This window comes from Mesoplodon mirus, assembly GCF_964341445.2.
Source record: "Mesoplodon mirus genome assembly, chromosome: 11".
Lineage (NCBI taxonomy): Eukaryota > Metazoa > Chordata > Mammalia > Artiodactyla > Ziphiidae > Mesoplodon > Mesoplodon mirus.
Window position 1 is genome coordinate 30,462,292 of NC_138987.1, and position 22,600 is coordinate 30,484,891.

General features: G+C 37.9%; 1 protein-coding gene and 1 pseudogene across 5 annotated transcripts in view; one reads left to right on the forward strand and one right to left on the reverse strand.

Annotated features, from left to right (window-relative positions):
* The window catches only part of LOC309812492 (small ribosomal subunit protein eS8-like), a 40,130-nt pseudogene extending 30,909 nt beyond the window's left edge, over nucleotides 1–9,221 (forward strand). The window contains exon 3 of the transcript in view: nucleotides 8,845–9,221. The product of the transcript in view is annotated as a small ribosomal subunit protein eS8-like (transcript). The remainder of the gene's footprint in view (nucleotides 1–8,844) is intronic.
* CRY1 (cryptochrome circadian regulator 1) overlaps nucleotides 1–22,102 on the reverse strand; it is a 97,785-nt gene extending 75,683 nt beyond the window's left edge. For 2 of the 4 annotated variants that reach the window (XM_082636347.1, XM_082636349.1), the window contains exon 1: nucleotides 21,344–22,102. In XM_082636347.1, coding sequence (XP_082492473.1) covers nucleotides 21,344–21,501 — 158 coding nt within the window. In that variant the 5' untranslated portion in view covers nucleotides 21,502–22,102. The remainder of the gene's footprint in view (nucleotides 1–21,343) is intronic. The other 2 variants (XM_082636346.1, XM_082636348.1) reach the window with 2 other exon arrangements.
* Between the last annotated feature and the right edge of the window lie 498 nt (nucleotides 22,103–22,600).

A 22,600-nucleotide genomic window follows, 5' to 3' on the forward strand; every position in this document is an offset into this window, starting at 1 on the left:
GTTTGCCAATCTCCAATATGAAAGAAAGCTATTTGTAATTTTGTGGGGTAAAATTCACATCACATAATTGTAATTTTTTTTTTTTTTTTGCAGTACGCAGGCCTCTCACTGTTGTGGCCTCTCCCGTTGCGGAGCACAGGCTCCGGACATGCAGGCTCAGCTGCCATGGCTCACGGGCCCAGCCGCTCCGTGGCATGTGGGATCCTCCCAGACTGGGGCACGAACCCGTGTCCCCTGCATCGGCAGGCGGACTCTCAACCACTGCGCCACCAGGGAAGCCCCAATTTTAACCATTTTAAATTGCATAATTTAGTGGCATTTACTTCAATTCATAATGTTGCATAATCATTATCTTTTTTCTAGTTCCAAAGAATTTTCATCACCCTAAATGGAAACATTGTACCCATTAAGCAATCACTCTCCATTTCTCCCTTCCCCTATCCCTGGTTACCACTAATTTGCTTTCTGTCTCTATGGATTTACCTATTCTGGATACTGCATATAAATGAAATCATATAATATGTGATCTTTTGTGTCTGGCTTCTTTCACTTAGCATAATGTTTTGGACATTCATCCATGTTGTAGTACCTCATTCCTTTTTATCACTGAATAACATTCAATTGTATGGATATACTACGTTTTGTTTATCCATTCATCAGTTGATAGACATTTTGGTGATTGTTCACAGAGCTGCTATGGACACTCATGTACAAATTTTTGTTTCAATACCTGTTTTTAATTCTTTTGGAATTCTTAGAGTGGAATTGCTGGGTCATATGGTATGACCCATAAGACAGCAACAAACAGTTCTGTTTACAACTTTTTGTGGAACTACCAAACTGTTTTCCACAATGGCTACATCATTTTACATTTTACACTTTCAATCAGCAATGTATGAGGGTTCAGATTTCTCCACATACTCACCAATACTTATTTTCCTTTAAAAGAATTTTTATGATAACTATGCTAGTGGGTGTAAAGTAGTATTACACTGTGGTTTTGCTTTGCATTTCCCTAATGACTAACAATGTTGAATATCTTTATACGTGTTTGTTAGTCACTGTTGGTATTTTTTAATATATATTTATTTTAAGACTCCTACAAATAAAATTTTAAAAGACAGTTGAAACATCAATACAAAAATGAGCAAGACTATTAAAAGGCAATTTATAGAAGGAAAAAAGCCTCTAAAGACAATGTAACAAGAAATGTTCAAACCTATTATAATCAGAAAAGTACAAAACAGACATTACTTTACACTTATTAGATTGGTAAAATTTAGAAACCTGGCTAACTTTTAAATGTTGGTATATATGAATATACTAATACTCATACATTGCCTGTGGGAATATAGACTACTTAGGCTATTGGGGATAGCAACCTGGCATTTCTTAGTCAAACCAAGTACAGGGTTATCTTATGACTCAGCAATTCTATTCATTTTTATACATGTTCCAAAGAAATCCTTACATAGAGTCATGTACAGGATGTTCACTGCAACATAATTTGTGATGTCAGGAAACTGGAAGTAGCTATCACTAAGATAACAGGTAGGTAAAATGAGGTAAATGTCCCACAAAAGTATTACGCAGCTATTAGAGGCAGTGAATTAGAAGTACCAACATGAGTAAATCTTAAAATTTTAGTGCCTAGTGACAGAAAGTAGCAGATAAGATTTACTACTCTATGACTTTTACATAACTTAAAAAATAAATGTACAGAAAACAATAATACCCTTTTTTTCAAGAATACAGTTACAAAAAGATAAACAAATATACTAGAATATAGGTAATAACATACTATATAATTATTTTATGAAAAATAATATAACATAAACAAATATTAAGACATTTCTTTATGAGGGAAAGGAAATTCAAATAGATAGATATAAAGGAGACTAAAGAAAGAAAGAAATCAAGCAAGAGATTTTATATACACCCATGACAACAATGTGTCTTGATCTAAAGATCAGTTTAACTCTCTGCACCCAAGGTTAAGAAGAATAGTGCCCAGCCACATTACTAAATTCTTTTATTATTTATAACACTTTCAGTTGATTCTCCTGGACGTTTCAGATGTACAATCATATCATCTAAAAATAATACTTTTACCTTCTTTTCCATTGTTATACCTTTTAGACTCCACTGGTTAGTACCTCTAGCACAATGACAATAATAGGGATGGTAACAAGCATTTTTATCTTGTTCTCAATTTTACAGAAATTCTTCCAAAATTTACTCATTAAGCATGATGCTGGCTTTTGAGCTGATTTTTTTTTAATATAACTGTATTAAGGAGGCAGCCTTCTATTACTGGTTTAGCACTAGTTTTTATTCAGAATGGATGTTGAACTTTATCAAAAGTCTTTTCAGCATCTATGAAGATGATCTTATGATTTTTGTTCTTTAAATATAGAGATTTATATTAATATATTTTCAATATTGAATTATCCTTGCATTTTCTATATGCAAGAGTATACTTCTAAAATATGATTTTGTATTCTATTTGATAAATTTGTACATTTTATTCCTAAATAATACTGGACTATAGTTCCCTCTTCTTTTACCATGCTACACAATGGTGCTTTTTATAGCACTGAAGCTACATGTTCTTAAAAGTTTGGTAGAACCCAACTATCTGAGTCGATGCATTTTGTGGAGGTAACTCTTGGCAATATTCTTTTTTCCTTCTGTGAGAGCTATGCTTTCAAAAGATCAATAGAATAGAAAAGCATCTGTCAAGTCTCACTAAAAAATAAAAAAAGAAAACTATACAAATACCTATTAGTAATATAAGAAAGGGACCATAACAGCAGTGGTTATTAAAATAAAAATATAGTATACAACTTTGGCAATACATATGAAAATGTGATTAGATTAAGTGGTAGACATTTTAAGAAAATATGAATTATTATCAAATTCAATTATCAAAGTGACCAAAAAGAAACTAAGTCAAGCAAAAAAAAAAAAAAAAGAAAAAGAAAATTGGAAGAATAGTGGAGTATCTCAGGTAACCTACGCTCAGGAAATACAGTCAAGTCTAAGGGTTCTGGAATGTTAGGAACCCAGGATACCTGCTCCTTTTTGGAAATGAATGGTCTTGTTTTTCTCTTTCTACAGTCACCTTTCTATGCTAAGATACCTAGCTTTTTAGGACTGCTCAGTGTCAAGGCACAGTATCAACCAAGTAGAGTTTGTGTATCCCTTTTCCAAACTTCCAAATTCCAAACTGGAACAGTTTGGGTCAGGTATGGACTCTAAATCCAATAAACGGTCCATAGGAAAAGTAGATTACAGAGTCATAAACTACTAAAATGGAAGCTAAAATTCATCCTTTTAGCAAGGTTTTTGATGTTGGCAGTACAGTGTGTGGACTACACAGGTACCCTGAGATATCTACAAAAAGAATCTGCCTACTCCCAAAAGACCCCAACCCAAAAGACTTTATGGGCGAATTCTAGCAAACCCTTATGGAACAGAGAATTCATCTTTTTTATAATGTTAGGGAGTATAAAAAGGATATAAAGCATTTTACAAGGCTAACATGATCCCATTATCAAAACCTAACAAAATTAGCTCCCAAAGTAATACCCAATGAATCATTTACATTTTTGAATAGAGACACCAAAGTTTATGTATAAATATGCTTAATATTAATATACATATGCATTCATATTTTCATACTTTAAAACTATTACCAGATACTTTCTTCATATTGTTTGAATTATTTACAATTTATTTTTCATCAGAAGAAAATTCATATTTTGAAAATTAAATAGCCTAGAAGCAGACCTCAAAATATTAAAAAATTTAGTGTATGGTTAAGATATCATTTCAGTGGGGATATTATTCAATAAATACTGTTGGAACATCTGAACACCATTTGGGGGAAATGACCTTCAATTGGGGAAAAAGAAGTTAGAGGTTCAACCTCAGTGTCAATATAAATTGTAGATATTTTTATGTATAAATGAAAATACAAATTTATTAGAAAAGCATATAGGTAAATATATCATCTTTGGGTGGGAAAGGCCCTTTGAAGCTTATTATTACTGCTATAAACAGAAAATTTTGAGTACAAAGATTTTAACATGTATATTTTTTCAAAAATCATAAAGACTGTCATTCCTTTTTTTCTCTTATGTCCCTCTTTTAGTATATTCATAATTTTCTATTTTGAATTACCACCTCACAAAGGATTATTTCCAATTATATATATACATCTAGTCCCAACTTCCCTTCCCAGCTTCAGTCCCTGTTAACCTGTACCTGGATATTCTACTGTTTCCTTAACTACAGTACACCTTGAAACAAGCTTATCGTCCTAACTCCTGAACTAGCTCCTTCTGACTTTATATCTCCCTTTCTGGGATTTCAAAACTTAGAATCATCATTGTTTCTTTTTCTAAAACCTCTCATATATGTTGCCAAATCATTTTTAGTATTTCCCTTTCATTCAATCTTTCCTTTCTATTCCCATTATATCAACCAAAATTATGACCCTCACTACAAAAAATAATATTAAATCCTATAACAAAAAAGGTATTTTAACCCCCAAATTAGAATCTGACCGCCCATCATATGTTAATAACAGTAAAAAGATTGCCAGTACATATATACTATAGCACAGTAGTTTAATATTAAGTCATTGTATTTATAGCCTTTTAATTCCTGCTGGCTTATATCACTTAAAACAGCAAAACTAGAAAAAAAACACAAATGTTAAGATATTAGTTTGTTGTTATTGTTGCTACTGAGGGGAGAGAGCTGGGATAAGATAAAAATGGCAAAAATAACTAGAGTCAACAGAATCCCATTTTTAAAACTGCATTTTTCCTTCTTTCATCTCTAGGAAACTCTAATGCCCAATTAAAACAAATATGCAATCCAAACCAAATAAAAATGTCAGATTTAATTTTAAAATATCAAGTTAAAAAGAAAAGTTACAGCTTTTATGTTACTAATAACGATTTTTGCTATTTCCATACTGACATCATACAATCTCTCCATAACTTCTGTGAAACATACAAAGCCATACTGACTGACTGGTGGCCATGGCTAAATTCAGCTTAAGAAAAGCAAGCTTTGCTCTGTGTTACATCCGATTATTGTTCTAATCACACTTCTAGGCATGTCAACAGTCAATTGTGTTATTTAAACCTGTTCATGCCAGCTGAATTTCTTACTGTAATCACATAATTACATTTTATATAAACTGATTGAATGAGTGTAAAAAGTAAACTAAATTGAATGTTTCAAAAAGGCCTGATAAACGGCAAATCACCAAAAAAGTTTCTAATTATCTGTGGATAAGATAGCTAAAATAGATCAGAAGAAAAAAATGTACTAGAGGAATTCTGTACTGCTTTGCTTCACAAGGGTCTTTAAGGTTTTAATCAACTTTAAAGAAAATGATAGGCAATATCATACTATGAGTGTTATTTATGCATGAAAGCCAACATGAAACTCCATTAGCAAACTCAGCAGAACAATATTCATTTAGACACTCAATCCACAAGTATACAATGAACACCTACCCTGTGCCAGGTGCTGTTCTAAGGCAGCAGTTCTCAAACTTTTTTGGCTTTAGGACCCTTTATACTCTTAAAAATTACTGAGTAACCCCAAAGAGCTTTGTCTTATAGGTAATATCAACCAACATTCATGTGAGAAATTAAAGCTGAAAAAATTTTTAAACACAAGAATACACCAGCACACATTCCATTAGCCATCATAGCCAATAGTGTCATCACTTACCGGGTAGCTTTTAGAAAACTCAACTCTACAGATATGAGAAAATGACAGTAAGAAAGTCATATAATGTCTTAGTATTATTACAAAAATAGTTTGACTTCACAAATACCCTGAAAGAGTCTTGGGAACCCAAAACGTCCCTAGACCACCCAGTGAGAACTGTGTTACAGGACTGAGGAACCAATAATGAATCAACCCCTCTCTTGTGTAATTTGGTGAAGGAATAAAACAATCAATCAATCAGTCATTCAATCAATCAATGATTTCAGGTAGTAATAAATGCCATGAAAAATAAAACAGGGCAAGGAGAAAGAAAGTGAAAAGTGGGCGATTCAGGGAAGGAGTAGGGGCAATGACATAGGATGGTCAGACAAGGCCTCTCTAAGGAGAGATACTGAAGGAATGAGCCCTGTTAAGTTATAAGGGAATATAATGTTGGGGTAGAGAAGTAGAAATGCTAATACCCTGGAAGTCACTGGAGGATTCTGAGCGTGGGAATGACCTGATTTGATTAAGGTTTTTTAAAATACTACTCTGGCTTCCACATGGAAGAGACTGGGAAGGAAGGTATAAAAATGGAAGTAGAGAAGTTAGGAGGTTACTGCAGTAGTCCTGCAAGAAATGTTGGTGACTTGGATAGTATGATAGCAGTGGAAATGTGAGATTTGAATGAATATGGGAATTATTTTGAAAGAAAAGCAACAGTAATTGCTGAAGGACTAGAGATGGGGTTGTGAGGGAAAAAAAGCAATGAAGGAAAGATGGTTCCTAGGTTTCTGCAGAGCAATGAGGTGAATGTTGCCATATGTGGCATAGAGAAACAGTGGGAGGTGGAGGAGAGGGAGACAAAATTAAGTTTAAGATGCTTATTTGGAATCTGAGTAAAAATACTGGATACCTATGTCTGTAACTCAAGATAGAGGTCAGGGCAGGAAATGCATGAGGTATTCAAGTATGTGACTAGATTAAATCACCTAAGGAGTAAACGTGGATAAAGAAGAGAGACAGAGAATCCAGACCTAGAATTCCACCCTACATCAAAAGCTGTCAAATTAATGTACATTTATATGTTATTTTTTACACTTGCCTTTTTCAAATAACTAACTGTTAGTCCCAATATCAGATAAGAGGGCTTTTTTTTTTAGTATCTCCCTTTTCATATTAGGATAATCTTAGGAGCACAGAAGAGAGACAACCCTGGGGGAGGAGGAGGGATTAGGAGTAGAGGTCGTGTGTGCGTGTGTGTGTATGTGTGTGTGAGAGGGAGAAACAGAGAGAGAGAGAGAGAGAGAGAGAGAGTTGGGGGGAGGGAAAGTGTAGGAGGTAGGAGGGAGGGAGATACTGGTTTGAGAGAGGAGGAGTTCCAGAATATTTCTCCAGAAGTCCTATTAAACATCCTATATTCTAATTATTTGTCCTTGAGTGGTGTGAAAGTTTCTTTATGGGCAGAAACTATGACCTTCATCTTTGTGCCTTGCAAAGTGCCTGGCAGATAACAATCTCTTAATGAACATGTACTGAATGAATAAAATGAAGGAGGAGTGACTTACCCAAAGTCAGCCCAACTGCTACTGAATAGGAAAGCAGGGATTAGTATCTAGGTTTTAGGACAGTCAGATGTTCTAAACTCACTTCAGGCTGTCATTAAAAGGACTACACATTCGGGCCTCACCTTATCTATATATTTTATTTTCTATTTGTCATCCTGTCTAGACTACAAGTCTGATGATCTACCCAAAATTCACTTTCCCTCAGCCTGTCCAGAACCTGTGCATGCAGCTTATGTCTTACCTCTCCCATAAAAACTCTCTTCACCAATCCCTCAATCATCACCCTCCTCCCCTACACCAGCCACACACACACACACACACTTTCTGTAACACCCTATACAATCTGATTTCTGTCCTTACAACTACATTGAAGCTGCTTTCCCGAAGTTTACCAAAGGCCTTTGTAATAAAGTGTAATTTTTAAAATGGTTAAATCACGACTCTCATACAAATGTGAAATGAATATATGGGAAAGATTTTACTTAACTCATTAATGAATGAAGAAACCAGTAAGATGTTAAAACTGGTTCAAATGAGAATCTGACATTCAGAGATTTATATTGCCCAGTCTATAAAATTCATTTGCATGGCGTGAACAGGAATAATTGCATTAGTATAAGCAGGAAACATTTGTTCTGTTACCAGTTTTCTAGAACGAAACTTTTGCCACCTTTTTGCAGAGTTGTAAAACAGTCTAGTCAATCAAGGACAAAAATATATATCTCTAAATCAAAATAATATAATTCCTGGAGGGTCCTCTAGGTTCTGGAGGGTCCAATGCCCAGCATTCAGATACGCAGTAATTTCTTCTGCCCATTTCCAAGTCTTTGACAAATTTTTCCTGCATAACTGTCAAAACTCATCCTAACCTGCCTTCTTTAGCACAATGAAGGAAAATTCTTGCCACCTTTGTTTTCCTGACTCCCTTTCTCTCTGACTCTCTTCAGTCTCCTTCACCACTTCCTATTCATCTTAAATACAGTATTCTCCAAGGTATTAATGGGTCTTATTCTATCTAAGATCATCAGTCATGCTTCACCTATTAATTATATAGGAATTACTCCCATATCCACAGCTCTAATGTCTATACTCCCTGAACTTGAACTTCTATTTTCTCCATTTCCCATGCTGATATCTTAGCAGCACCTCATATTCATCATGACCTAAACTCACTCTTGTCATCATCTAAATATAATCTATCCCTAACTTAGTTAATGTCTAATTGTCAAAGAGGCATAAAGCATGAGAATCTTACATTTTACTCTCTCCCTCACCCTCCTCTATGTAACTGCCTTTTACAGTCACCTAAACTATCCATCGCACCTCTACAATTACTCTCTTGCATCCCTCCCCTTCCTCACAGCCATTTCCCTAATTCAAGTCTATATTATCTTTCAACTGAACTGTTGATAAAGCTTCACACTGCTATATTGTCTCTTTTCTCTATCATTCACTCAGATGCTAAAGTTATAGTTCCCTAACAGGGGTCAAAGTTTTTCTGACTTGGTCCCACTTTCTGATCCGAGTTCTTATGTAATAGGCATCTGTTGTTTTAGGACATCCACCTACTTCCTACTTATTCTACTTCAGTCCAGTCAAGCTGATTCCACCCATGAGGCAAACAACTCCAGCTCAGACAATCAGGTTCATAATGACTGGTTCAGAATTGGCCCAAACAGAGCCACTGAAATGCCACAGACTTTTGCTGACACTTCTGGGGCAGAAGCGAATGCTTTTTACTATATACCTGCTATTGTTATTGCTATGTTTTACCACCAGAGGACAGCCTGTCTGAAAACCCAGTGCAGAATAAGTGAAGTTTGGAGATGCAAAGAGAATTTGGCCCTTCTGAGCCCTAGCATCAACCCATGTCTGAAGCCAATTTCCCTTGGATTGTTCAATTACACCTGCCAATAAACTGTCTTTCTGCTTAAGCTCGTCTGAGTCAGGCAACCATCTAAAAGCACTGAACCAAGAGTGCTAAACAACACCGCCTACCTTTTTATGCATGATATGATTCGGTTACATCAACCTCCTCGCCAGTATCAGAATACAGTGCCTTCCCTCACTTTTTTTCCTCAGTCTGGAATTTTCTTCCCTCTGGTTGCAATTCCCTTCCCTCTTTTCTCTGTTTATTAAGATCCATCTCATACTTCAATGCTTAGTTCAAATGCCTCAGTGAGGCAATCCCTGGAGGCTGGGAAAAGAAGAAGACCAGATAACATAGAGATTTTAAACCATGCTATGGCTTTTTGAACCCTTACGTAAGGGTAAATAAATGTCATTGAAGAATTTTAAAATAGCAAAGGACATGATCAGATTAACAATTTTAAAAGATGACTCTGGTTGTTGTGTAAAGGATGACTTAGAGGAGGGCGAGGGGAACAATGATTTGTAAACTATGAAAAATCTACACAAAAAGGATAGTAGTATGGGCTAAAGTGGCAATGGAGATAGAAGAATGTACTTCCATGATTACTTTATTTCTGAATAAATCTGTCTCTACATTGTAAACTCCCTGAGGACAGAGAATTTATCTGTTGACTACCATTTTATCCACAGAAATTAGCAAAGTGATTGGCACACAGTATGGACACACATTTATTTGTAGAATAAATGAATACACAATTAACAACCTAATATGTAAACTCTGTGAGCAACTGGGCAAATGGCAGTATTATTTATGAAGATAAGAAACAAAAGAAAAGTCAGTTTGGAGTTTTTTGTTTGTTTTTGAGAAAGAGGTAAGGGAAAAGATGAACTCTGTTTTGAACAAATTGAGTTTAAGGTAATATAATACATTCAAATATGGAGGGAATCTATATATAGTGGACACATATCTGGGGGTCAGGTGAGAGATCTGGGCTGCAAATACTAATTTGTGAATTCTGGGCATATAGATTGGTAACTGACTTTATGAAGAGAGATTACCTAGGAATGAGGAAAAGAGGGTGAGATTACAGACTTAAGGGGCATTTAAGGGTTGAACAGAAAAAGAGAAGTCAAGGAAGAACACTAATAGCTCTGGCAGGAAAAACAAACATAGGAGAGTCCTCTAACCAAAGCAGAGGGAAGAAGAGGAACGTGTAGTCAAATGTGTCAAACAGTAAAAAGGAATGAAAAGTTTTAAGGTACCCTTTGGATGAAAACAGTTTTGGTGGAGAAGGGGGTGGGGGCAGGTAAAAGCAAGTTTGGAGTGGGTTCAAGGGTGAGTAGAAGATAAAGAAATGAAGTCAGTCACTATTTAGACATCTTGTTCAGGAAGTGTGGCTATAAAGGAACTGAGAAACATAGTTTCAGGAGAGGAATGTCAAGGGTAGGTCTTGTTCCTGTTTGGGGTTTTTTTTGTTGTTTGTTTGTTTATAGAATTTGGTTTTAAGCATGTTTAAATGTTGATTGGAAGCAACTTAAAAAGAGGACAGCGTTAAAGAAAAGGTGAAAGTGAATAATCAAAAATGAGCTTCACGATGAATACATATATCAAAAAATCTATCTTACAGCTTAAATATATACAATTTCAATTTGTCAATTATACCTCAATAAAGCTAACAAAGTTTACAGAGTACAGATGAAGATATTGGGATTTTTAAAGGCATTTATTTTATTTTACTTTATACAATTTTTAAAGGTTACACTCCATTTACAATTATTATAAAATATTGGCTATATTCTTCATGTTGTACAATACATCCTTGCAGCATATCTTACACCCAACAGTTTTTACCACCCACTCCCCCACCCCTCTATTATCCCTCTCCCCCTTCCCACTGGTAACCACTAGTTTGTTCTCTATATCTGTGAGTCTGTTTCTTTTTTGTTATATTCACTAGTTTGTTGTATTTCTTAGATTCCATATATACCTGATATCATACAGTATTTGTCTTTCTCTGTCTGACTTATTTCACTTAACGTAATACCCTCCAAGTTCCTCCATGTTGCTGGAAATGGCAAATTTTCGCTCTTTTTTATGGTTGTATAGTATTTCATTGTGTGTGTGTGTGTGTGTGTATACACATACATATACATACACCACACACCACATCTTGTTTATCCATTTTTATCCATTCAGCTGTTGATGGACACTTAGGTTGCTTCCATATTTTGGCAGTTGTAAACAATGCTGCTATGAACATTGGGATGCATGTATCTTTTGAAATTAGAAAAGCCTAAAGACACCACCAGAAAACTACTAGAGCTCATCAATGAATCTGGTAAGGTTGCAGGATACAAAATTAACACACAGAAATCTGTTGCATTTCTATACACTAATACAGGAAGATCAGAAAGATAAATTAAAGAAACAATGGAATTTACCATCACATCAAAAAGAATAAAATACCTAGGAATAAACCTACCTAAGGAGGCAAAAGGCCTGTACTCCAAAAACTATAAGATACTGATGGAAGAAATTCAAGATGACACAAACAGATGGAAAGATACACTGTGTTCTTGGATTGGAAGAAACAATATCGTTAAAATGACCATACTACCCAAGGCACTCTACAGATTCAATGCAACCCCTATCAAAATACCAATGCATTTTTCACAGAACTAGAACAAATAATTTTAAAATTTGTGCGGAAACACAAATGACCCTGAAAAGCTTGAGAAAGAACAGAGCTGGAGGAATCATGCTCCCTGACTTCAGATGATACTACAAAGCTATAGTAATCAACACAATATGGTACTGGCACAAAACAGACACATAGATCAATGGAACAGAATAGAAAGCCCAGAAATAAACCCAGACACTTATGGTCAATTGATTTACAACAAAGGAGGCAAGAATATACAATGGAGAAAAGATACTGGTTTGGAATAGGGTAAGCAATATCTCTTTCACTGAAGTCATACAGTAGAAGGAAAGAATAACTAAGGATGTGGATACATTTATAGATTCGGTTACTGAAAATTAAGAGACTCTCATGTGACAGCATCAACTGTGTAATAAACATGTTTAAGTTTAAATATCAAAAGTAATCTGTTCGTTAAAAATTATTTTTCCAAATTATGAGTTTGTTACACGTTAGCATCTAAGTTAAGGGAAGTAACTGCCCCTCTCCCAAATCCTAGACTTAACAAAGAAAATTTAAAAGATAATTACCAAATGCCTACTTTGTACAAGACATGATGCTAGACATTGTGAAGAATACACAGAGCTCTTCCCCCCAGATACTTCCATAGCTTTTTTCTCCTTCATTTAGGTCTCTGTTCTCACATTCTGCTTTATTTCTCTCCATTACAATTACCACCACCTGACATGTCTGTTTTATTGTCTGTTTTTCTTCCTACACTAGAAGCTTCTCAAGGCAGGGACTTTTTCTGTTTATTCATTGTTGTATCCCCAGTACCAAGAATAGTGCCTGCCATGAATATGAACCCCAGATGAACTCTGATTAAATGAATGGTATCTTCTCTTTAGGAAGAAGAGGTGCAATCTGTTAAACAGGGGAGAAATGAATATATGAGAACTATATCAATATTTACAAATGAAAGAAGTAATTACTAAGGATGATATAAGCAGTATCAAAAAAATGATATAAGAGATCACAAGACTGTTCATCAACCAGACAAGATGATAAAGAAAGGTATATTGAAAACGGCATCATTTGGACTGGGCCTTCAAGAGGTGAGTAGGGTTCTGGGGTTTTGCTTATTTTTCAACATGTACAATTCAATGGTTATTAGTATGTTCACAAAGTTGTGCAACCATCACCTTCTAGAACATTTTCATCACCTCAAAAAGAAACCCCATGCCGCTTAGCTCAACTCCCACAACCCCTCCCCCACCAGACCGAAGAAGCCACTAATCTACTTTCTATCTCTACATACTTACCCATTGCAGACATTTCATATAAATAGAATCAAACAGCATGTGGGATACTGTGACTGGCTTCCTCACTTAGCATAATGTTTTCATGTCCATCCATGTTGTAGCATGTATCAGTACTCCTTTTTATGATTGAATAATATTCCATTGTACCGATGTATCATATTTTGTTTAGCCATTCATCAACAGATGGACATTTAGGTTGTTTCTACCTTTTGGTTATTATGAATAATAGTAACTCTATGGACATTCACATATAAGTTTTTGTGTCACATAACTTTAGCAAGAAATAAGTGAAGGAAGGAATTGAAATATTATAAATTACTCAAATCCAAAGATGACAAATTCACGATAAAGTTTTCACTGGTCTGAGATCAAATGGGGCAAAGTGAATTTTCATAAAGCCTAATTTATTCAAATCAAAGAACTGTCTTTTATTTTGTAACAATGTCCTTCAAACTTTTTTTTAATGTTAAAGCACCCCTTTTTTAAAAACTGAAGTATATTCGATTCACAATGTGCTAGTTTCTGGTGTACAGCAAAGTGATTCGGTTACATATATATTATTTTCATATTTTTTTCATTATGATTTATTACAGGATATTGAATATTGTTCCCTGTGCTATACAGTAGGACCTTCTTCTTTATTTTATATATAGTAAGTTGGGATCTGCTAGTCCCAAACTCCCAATCCAACCCTCTCCTGCACCCCCCTCCACCCTGGCAACCACAAGTCTGTTCTCTATGTCTGTGAGTCTGTTTCTCTTTCGTAAGTAAGTCCATTTGTCATATTTTAGCTTCCACATACAAATGATATCATATGTTATTTGTCTTTCTCTTTCTGACTTACTTTGCTTTGTAGGATAACCTCTACGTCCATCCATGTAGCTGCAAGTGACCTTATTTCATTCTTTTCTATGGCTGAGTAATATTCCAGTATATGAGTGTGTGTGTGTGTGTGTGTGTGTGTGTGTGTGTGTGTGTACCACATCTTCTTTATCCATTCATATGTTGATGGAAATTTACATTGTTCCCATGTCTAAATAGTAGAGCACCCTTTTTTTTTAATTGAAGTATAGTTGATTTACAATGTTATGTTAGTTTCAGGTATACAGCAAAGTGATTCAGTTATAACTATATATATGTGTGTTTGTGTGTATATATATACATACATACATATATATGTTCTTTTTCAGATTCTTTTCCCTTATAGGTTATTACAAAATATTGAGTATAGTTCTCTGTGCCATATAGCAGGTCCTTGTTGGTTATCTATTTTATATATAGTAGTGTATATATGTTAATCCTAAACTCCTAATTTATCCTCCCCCCTTCCCCTTTGGTAACGATACGTTTGTTTTCTATGTGTATGGGTCTATTTCTGTTTTGCATATAAGCATTTGTATAATTTTTTTTTTAGATTCCACATATAAGTGATATCATACGATATTTGTCTTTGCCGGGCTTACTTCACTTAGCGTGATAATCTTCTAGGTCCACCCGTGTTGCTGCAAATGTCATTATTTCATTCTTTTTATGACTGAGTAATATTCCAGTGTGTGTGTGTGTGTGTGTATGTCTGTGTCACATCTTCTTTATTCATTCATCTGTCAATGGACATATAGGTTGTTTCCAGGTCTTGGCTATTGTAAATAGTGCTACTACGGACATTGGGATGCATGTATCTTTTCGAATTATGGTTTTCTCCAGATATATGTCCAGGAGTGGGATAGCAGGATCATATGGTAGCTCTATTTTTAGTTTTTTAAGGAACCTCCATACATTCTCCATAGTGGCTGTACCAATTACATTCCTCCTACAATAGTGTAGGAGGGTTCCCTTTTCTCCACACTCTCTCCGGCATTTATTGTTTGTAGAATTTTTGATGATGGCCATTTTGACTGGTGTGAGGTGATACCTCATTGTAGTTCTGATTTGCATTTATCTAATAACTAGCAATGATGAGCATCTTTTCATGTGCCTTTTGGCCATCTGTATGCCTTCTTTGGAGAAATGTCTATTTAGATCTTCTGCCCATTTTTTGATTGGGTTGTTTGTTTTTTCTGATATTGAGCTGTATGAGCTGTTTGTGTATCTTAGAGATAAATTCCCTGTTGGTCACATCATTTGCAAATATTTTCTCTCATTCTGTAGGTTGTCTTTTTGTTTTGTTTATGGTTTCCTTTGCTGTACAAAAGGTTTTAAGTTTAATTAGGTCCCATTTGTTTATTTTTGTTTTTATTTCCATTACTCTGGGAGTCACATCCAAAAAGATATTACTATGATTTATGTCAAAGAATATTCTGCCTATGTTTTCCTCTCAGAGTTTTATAATATCCAATTTTACATTTAGGTCTTTAATGCATTTTGAGTTTATTTTTGTGTATGGTGTTAAAGAATGTTCTAATCTCATTCTTTTTTTTTTTTTTTTTTTTTTTTTTTGCGGTACGCGGGCCTCTCACTGTTGTGGCCTCTCCCGTTGCGGAGCACAGGCTCCGGACGCGCAGGCTCAGCGGCCATGGCTCACGGGCCTAGCCGCTCCACGGTATGTCGGATCTTCCCAGACAGGGGCACGAACCCGTGTTCCCTGCATCGGCAGGCGGACTCTCAACCACTGTGCCACCAGGGAAGCCCCCCTAATCTCATTCTTTTACATGTAGCTGTCCTGTCTTCTCAGCGCCAGTTATTGGAGAGACTGTCTTTTCTCCATTGCACATTACTGCCTCCTTTATTGTAGAGTAATTGGCCATAGGTGTGTGGGTTTATTTATGGGCTTTCTATCCTGTTCCATTGATCTATACTTCTGTTTTTGTACCAGTACCATACTGTTTTGATTACTGTCACTTTGTAGTATAGTCTGAAGTCAGGGAGCATGATTCCTCCAGCTCCATTTTTCTTTCTCAAGATTGCTTTGGCTATTCACAGTCTTTTATGTTTCCATACGAATTAAAAAAATTTTTGTTCTAGTTCTGTGAAAAATGCCATTGTTAATTTGATCTGTAGAGTGACTTGGGTAGTATAGTCATTTTGACAATATTGATTCTTCCAATCCAAGAATACAGTACATCTTTCCATATGTTTGTGTCATCTTCAATTTCTTTCATCAGGGTCTTACAGTTTTTGGAGTACAGGTCTTTTGCCTCCTTAGGTCAATTTATTCCTAGGTATTTTATTCTTTTTGATGTGATGGTGAATTCAATTGTTTTCTTAATTTCTTTTCCTGATCTTTCATTGTTATTGTATAGAAATGCAACAGATTTCTGCATATTAATTTTGTATCCTGCAACTTTACCAAATTAATTGATAAGCTCTAGTATTTTTCTGGTGGCATCTTCAGGATTTTCTATGTATCCACAAACAGTGACAGTTTTACTTATTCTGTTCCAATTTGGCTCCATTTTATTTCTTTTTTCCCCTCTGATCGCTGTGGCTAGGACTTCCAAAACCACATTGAATAAAAGTGGCAAGAGTGGACATCCTTGTCTTGTTCCTAATCTTAGAGGAAATGTTTTCAGCTTTTCACCATTGATTATGTTAGCTGTGGGTTTGTCATATACAGCCTTTAGTATGTTGAGGTATGTTCCCTCTATGCCCACTTTCTGGAGAGTTTTTATCATAAATGGATGTTGAATTTTATCAAAAGCTTTTTCTGCATCTACAGAGATGATCATATGGATTTTATTCTTCAATTTGTTGATGTGGTGTATCATACTGATTGATTTGTGGATACTGAAAAATCTGTGCATCCCTGGGATAAATCCCACTTGATCATGATGTATGATCCTTTTAATGTACGACTGGATTCAGTTTGCTAGTATTTTGTTGAGGACCTTTGCATGTATGTTCATCAGTGATATTGGCCTGTAATTTTTTTTGTGGTATCTTTTTCTGATTTTGGTATTAGGGTGATGGTGGCCTCATAGAATGAGTTTGGAAGTGTTCCTTCCTCTGCAGTTTTTTGGAATAGTTTCAGAAAGACAGGTGTTAACTCTTCTCTAAATGTTTGGTAGATTCACCTGTGAAGCCATCTGGTCCTGGACTTTTGTTTGTTGGGAGTTATTTAATCACCAACTGAATTTCAGTACTTGTAATTAGTCTCTTCATATTTTCTATTTCTTCTTGGTTCAGTCTTAGGAGGTTGCACTTTACTAAGAATTTGTTCCTTTCTTCCAGGTTGTCCATTTTATTGGCATATAGTCGCTTGTAGTAGTCTCTTATGGTCCTCTGTATTTCTGTGGTGTCCATTGTAACCTCTCCTTTTTCATTTCTAATTTTGTTGATTTGGGCCCTCTCCCTTTTTTTTCTTGATGAGTCTGGCTAAAGGTTCATTAATTTTGTTTATCTTGTCAAAGAACCAGCTTTTAGTTTCATTGACCTTTTCTACTGTTTTCTTAGTCTCTATTTCAATTATTTCTGCTCTGATCTTTATGATTTCATCCCTTCTGCTAATTTTGGGTTTTGTTTGTTCTTCTTTCTCTAGTTGCTTTAAATGAAAGGATGGCAACATCAAAAGGTAGTTCTGTTAATTTACTTAGGCAAAATAAATTTTTAAAAATTTGTTTTTCTGTTAAATCCAAAAATCTAGGAAATACTGTTGATTAAAGGAAATGGCACAAAGGAAAGAAGACAGAAACCCACAAGACAGCCTGAGTGCCAAGCTAAGGAATTTGCACCTTATTCTACGGTCAATGAGTAAATTAATAAAGTTGTTTAAACATAAAATTATTGACTCCTGGAAGTCACTTCATTAACAAACAGTAACTGAGTTACTACTATATGAAAAGCACTGTAGTTGGTGCTATGAGAACAAATTAAATAAAATCTGTCCCTCCTTTTTATAAGACTTCAGTGGAAGAAAACAGTCTCTCTCTCTCTTCATTATTTACATCTTTATCTGTTACTCATCAAGGGCAATATTTAGTAGTTAAAAAAAATCCTTTTTAAAAAGGAAAATATGGGACTATTCCTATTATGCTTACGAGTTTTATTTCACTCATTATTTAACAATGTGAGTTGTTGGATGTACAAAGTAAAGCAATATATAACCCCTAATCTACAGAACTTTATAGTCTAGGTTTTATAGACTTATAAAGTACTCTAGAAGAAACTGACTGTAGGCATTTAACTAGATATTATTTACCTAGGACTTCCAATTTAAGAGCAAATAGCAAATAAGCACTTACTACTACCACTCACATTTTAAGCATTTAACTTTTTTTTTTTTTCGGTATGCGGGCCTCTCACTGTTGTGGCCTCTCCCATTGCGGAGCACAGGCTCTGCACGCGCAGGCTCAGCGGCCATGGCTCACAGGCCCAGCCGCTCCACGGCATGTGGGATCTTCCCAGAGCCGGGCACAAACCCGTGTCCCCTGCATCGGCAGGCGGACTCTCAACCACTGCGCCACCAGGGAAGCCTGCATTTAACATTTTTAAACTAATTTAATCCTCCTAACAATCTTATGAAAAGGGAATCATTACTATATTGTTAAGATATTAATAGATTAAAATATATAACATTTATTATCTTTTTCCAGAATCAACTTTGACACCAATTCTGCTAAGGAAAGTGTTTTACATAGAGTTGCTATATAATTCCCATCAGTACACAATCATGCTGTAATTTCTCCCATCTTAAAAAAAAAAAAATCCTCTCTTGACTTCATGTTCTCCTCCAGGAACTACACCATTTCTCTGATCCCCCTAGAGGAAAACTTCTTAAAAGTGCTATCTATATGAGTTGTCTCCCATCTTCTCTCAGCCTCTCTCAAGCCATTCCCAAAAGGCTTTTGTCTCTGACAGTACTGAAATCACTTTAGTCGTGATTATGAATGATCTCAAAATGCTAAATATGATTTTTAATTTTCAGTCCTCATCTCACTTGACCAGCAACTTGACAAAGGTAAAACATTTTCTTTGAAACACTCTCTCTCCTTCTTTACTTGGCTTCCAAGACACCATACTCTTCTGGGTTTTCTTATGTTCCTAGATGTTCCTTCTCAAACTCCTATGCTGGTTCTTCCACAGGTCCACAATTTCAACACATTTGAGTACCCAAGGCTCAGTTCTTGAACCGCCTCTCTTCTCTATCTACACTCATTTTCTTAATGTTCTCATATAGTCTCATGGCTCTACCAGAATGTGCTTCAACAAGATAGGGATTTTTTAGCTATTTTGTTTATACTGAATGCCCTGCACCTAAAAGTGTCTGACATGTAGTACATGCATGCCATATATCTGTTCAATGATTGAATGGATTAATAAATGGCTTTAAAAGTTACCTATAAAGTGATGACTCTCTAATTTATACCTCCTGCCTGGATCTCTGTCCTTAACTCCAGATATATCCAACTACGTATCTGCTATCTCTACCTGGATGTGTAATAAACATTTCAAACTTAACCGAATTCAAAAGAGAACTCAAATCACCCGCTCAATGGCTTCTTCAACTGACCACTTAGCAAAGAGCAGTTCCATCCTTCTAGTTTCTCAATTTTTTTTTTTTTTTTTTTTTTTTGGTACTCGGGCCTCTCGCTGTTGTGGCCTCTCCCGTTGCGGAGCACAGGCTCCAGACACGCAAGCTAAGCAGCCATGGCTCATGGGCCCAGCTGCTCCGCGGCTGTGGGATCTTCCCAGACCGGGCCACGAACCCGTATCCCCTGCATCGGCAGGCGGACTCTCAACCACTGCGCCACCAGGGAAGCCCCTCAAGTCAAATTCTGAAATCATTCCTAATTCCTTCTCTTTCTCTCACACCATATATCCAATCTGTCAATAAATTCTGTGAATCCTGCCTTCAAAATATACTCAGCACTTGACTACTTGTCACCACGTCCACAATCACTATGGTCCAAGTCATTATCATATCTCACCTGGATGAATGCAATGGACTCCTAACTGGTCTTACTGCTTTTTGTCCACCTCCATCCCACAATTTGAATCTGTTCTCAGAACCGCAGCCAGAGAAGTTTTTTAAAATCTTACATCAAATCACATCACTTCTCTGCTCATAATCCTACAATTATTCCCACTTTGCTGTGAGTAAAAGCCCAAATCGTGACAACTGCCTATAAAGCTCTACTCAATCTGGCCCTATTACATCTCTGACCTCATCTACTACTTTTCCTCTCACTTATTCTGCTCCAGCCATATTGGTTTCTTCTGCTGTTCCTTCCAAAGGTTAAGCATATTTCCACCTCAGGCCCTTTTCTCTTACTGTTCCTTCTCCCTGGAATTCTTTTCCCTAGGTATCTGTAATCCATTACTTGCTTCATCATCTTGCTCAACTGTCACTTTCTCTGAGTTTTTCCCTATCACCATATTTTAAACTGCTACTCCAACCCCGACCCCTTGTATTTTTCATCCCTTTTATCTCTATTTCTTCAAATCCTTTATCACCACTAAATACTATATGCTTTCTGGGACATGTGCTTGAAAAGGACAAGAAATTCTATCTGTTTCATTCACTACCGTATCCCTAGTGTTTAAAGCAGTGCCTGGTATACAGTAGGTGATCAATAATCTGTTGAAAGAACGGTTTCATTTCCACCAGGGGGCCTAACAATCCTCTAGCCTGGCGTTTCAGGAAAAGATCATAAAGCTTCTCTAAGATTTCTTCCAGTGCTCTGAATCCTAGAAGGATTATACATTGCCTAGAAAGAAAAACTGTGCTTGTCTAGTCAACCACAAGGAGGAGTGGAGAGGGAGAGCCGAGCAAAGAGAAATGTTTCCCTTGCTTTGCCTGTGGCAACCTCATGGTGGAAGAAAACCGGATTTGGAGGCGACTCTACTGAATGAATGATTTTCTCCATACTATGAGTTAACTACACACACACAAACGTAAACATTAAAAACGGCAATCCCTTCAAACGCCACAAAGAGGGCAAGGAAATCAACCCACGGGCCACTGAGAACTGGAAGGGTGTTTCTTTAACTCCAGCACTAAGCATTCCATAAATCCAGGGGAAGAGTTCCCATTAGCGCAGAGCCACGCAACTCACACCTTAAGGCCAAGGTGTTCCAGGCTGCCAGCACAGCACTCTCTGGCCAGAGGACTATTAAATCCGTTCTATTTAATACTTAAAGCACCTGCAGTAATTAAAACGGCATAGGCAAGCCGGTGCCAGGTCTAAATTCTCAGGTCTGGCCGATCGCATGTGAAGTCTTGATTCATCAAACAGCGAAACCAATTACCCACGGGATTTTGACTCACCGCCACCTGTTGATGCCAACATTGGAGGAGCCGGCGAACCAGGGGTCGAGGATGTAGACGCAGCGGATGGTGTCGGCGCCCTGAATACACTCCTTCAGGGCGGGATTGTCGTGAAGCCGAAGCCCCTTTCGGAACCAGTGCACAGCATTCACCCCCATCCCGGGGACGCGGCGGGTGGCGGGGTGCCGCCGAGCTCCTCCTCGGAGAAATTCAGGGCAGGGGTGTCCGGCTCATAACCGACACCTCCGGTCGCAGGAGAATCACCGCACCCAAGGAGTGAGGAAAGCGCGGCAGAGGGGCGGGAAGGAAAAAATGAGTCCGAGGAGGGGACGGGAGAGGGAGAGGGCGCTGGCGGCGCAGCTGGAAGATGAATGGAGGTTGCCCAGTCAGCGGAGTCCGGGTGTGACGCCTTTAGGAGCCGGCACCCGCCGCCACCTCCTGGACGAGACGCATAACTTCGAGGGCCCCGGACCGCCGGAGGGTGAGCAAGTTCCACAAAACCGAGCCGACACGACGGCCCGAGCGGGCGCGGGCAGCCCCAGGAGGTTCGTCACGGAAACCTAGCCCCACCGAGGCGGCCCCCGAGGAGCAGACGGCTCGCCTGAGGCGAACCGCCGACAGGAATGAGAGAGAATTCAGCCACTGTCGGCCACGCTGCCTCTCGGCCCGAGAAAGAGGAGTGAGGACGGAGCACGGAGGCGACGGTCGAGGCCGCTGGACGGTTGCCGGCCGGTGACCGGTCCCGAGGCTGGCCGGGTGACTCCGCCGCCACCGCCGCGTCAGCGGCCTCGGCCCCGCCCTCGGCTCCTCATTGGAGGGGGCACTCCCCACGTGACCACCGGCACCTCACGTTTCTGAAGTGTGTTTACTACAGCGGCTCTGGGGAATCTGCTTGCACTTCAGTCGCTTCTACGGGGCGACAGCTGCTCCATCTCAAAACCGTCGATCCTCGCCCAGACGCTAGACATTCTGCCTCTGCCCCTTTTCTCGGCTGACTGGTTGGTGTTGCCTGGAAGCGCCCACTGTGAGCAGAGGCCCCATGTGAGGGAAGGCTTAGCCCCGCCCGCGAGGGCCGTTAACGTCCACCATTGGCTGAGGTTCGCCGAGACCCGGATGAGCACGGGTATGCGGGGAGCTCGCGAGCGCGCGCTCTGCTCTGGAAGGCGCGCTTGCGCTCTCGCTGCGTTCCAGTGGGAAGGAGGGCGGGGCCGGGGGAATGGAGCGCGCTCCGGGATTCCTCCCGCGGGGTACACGGAG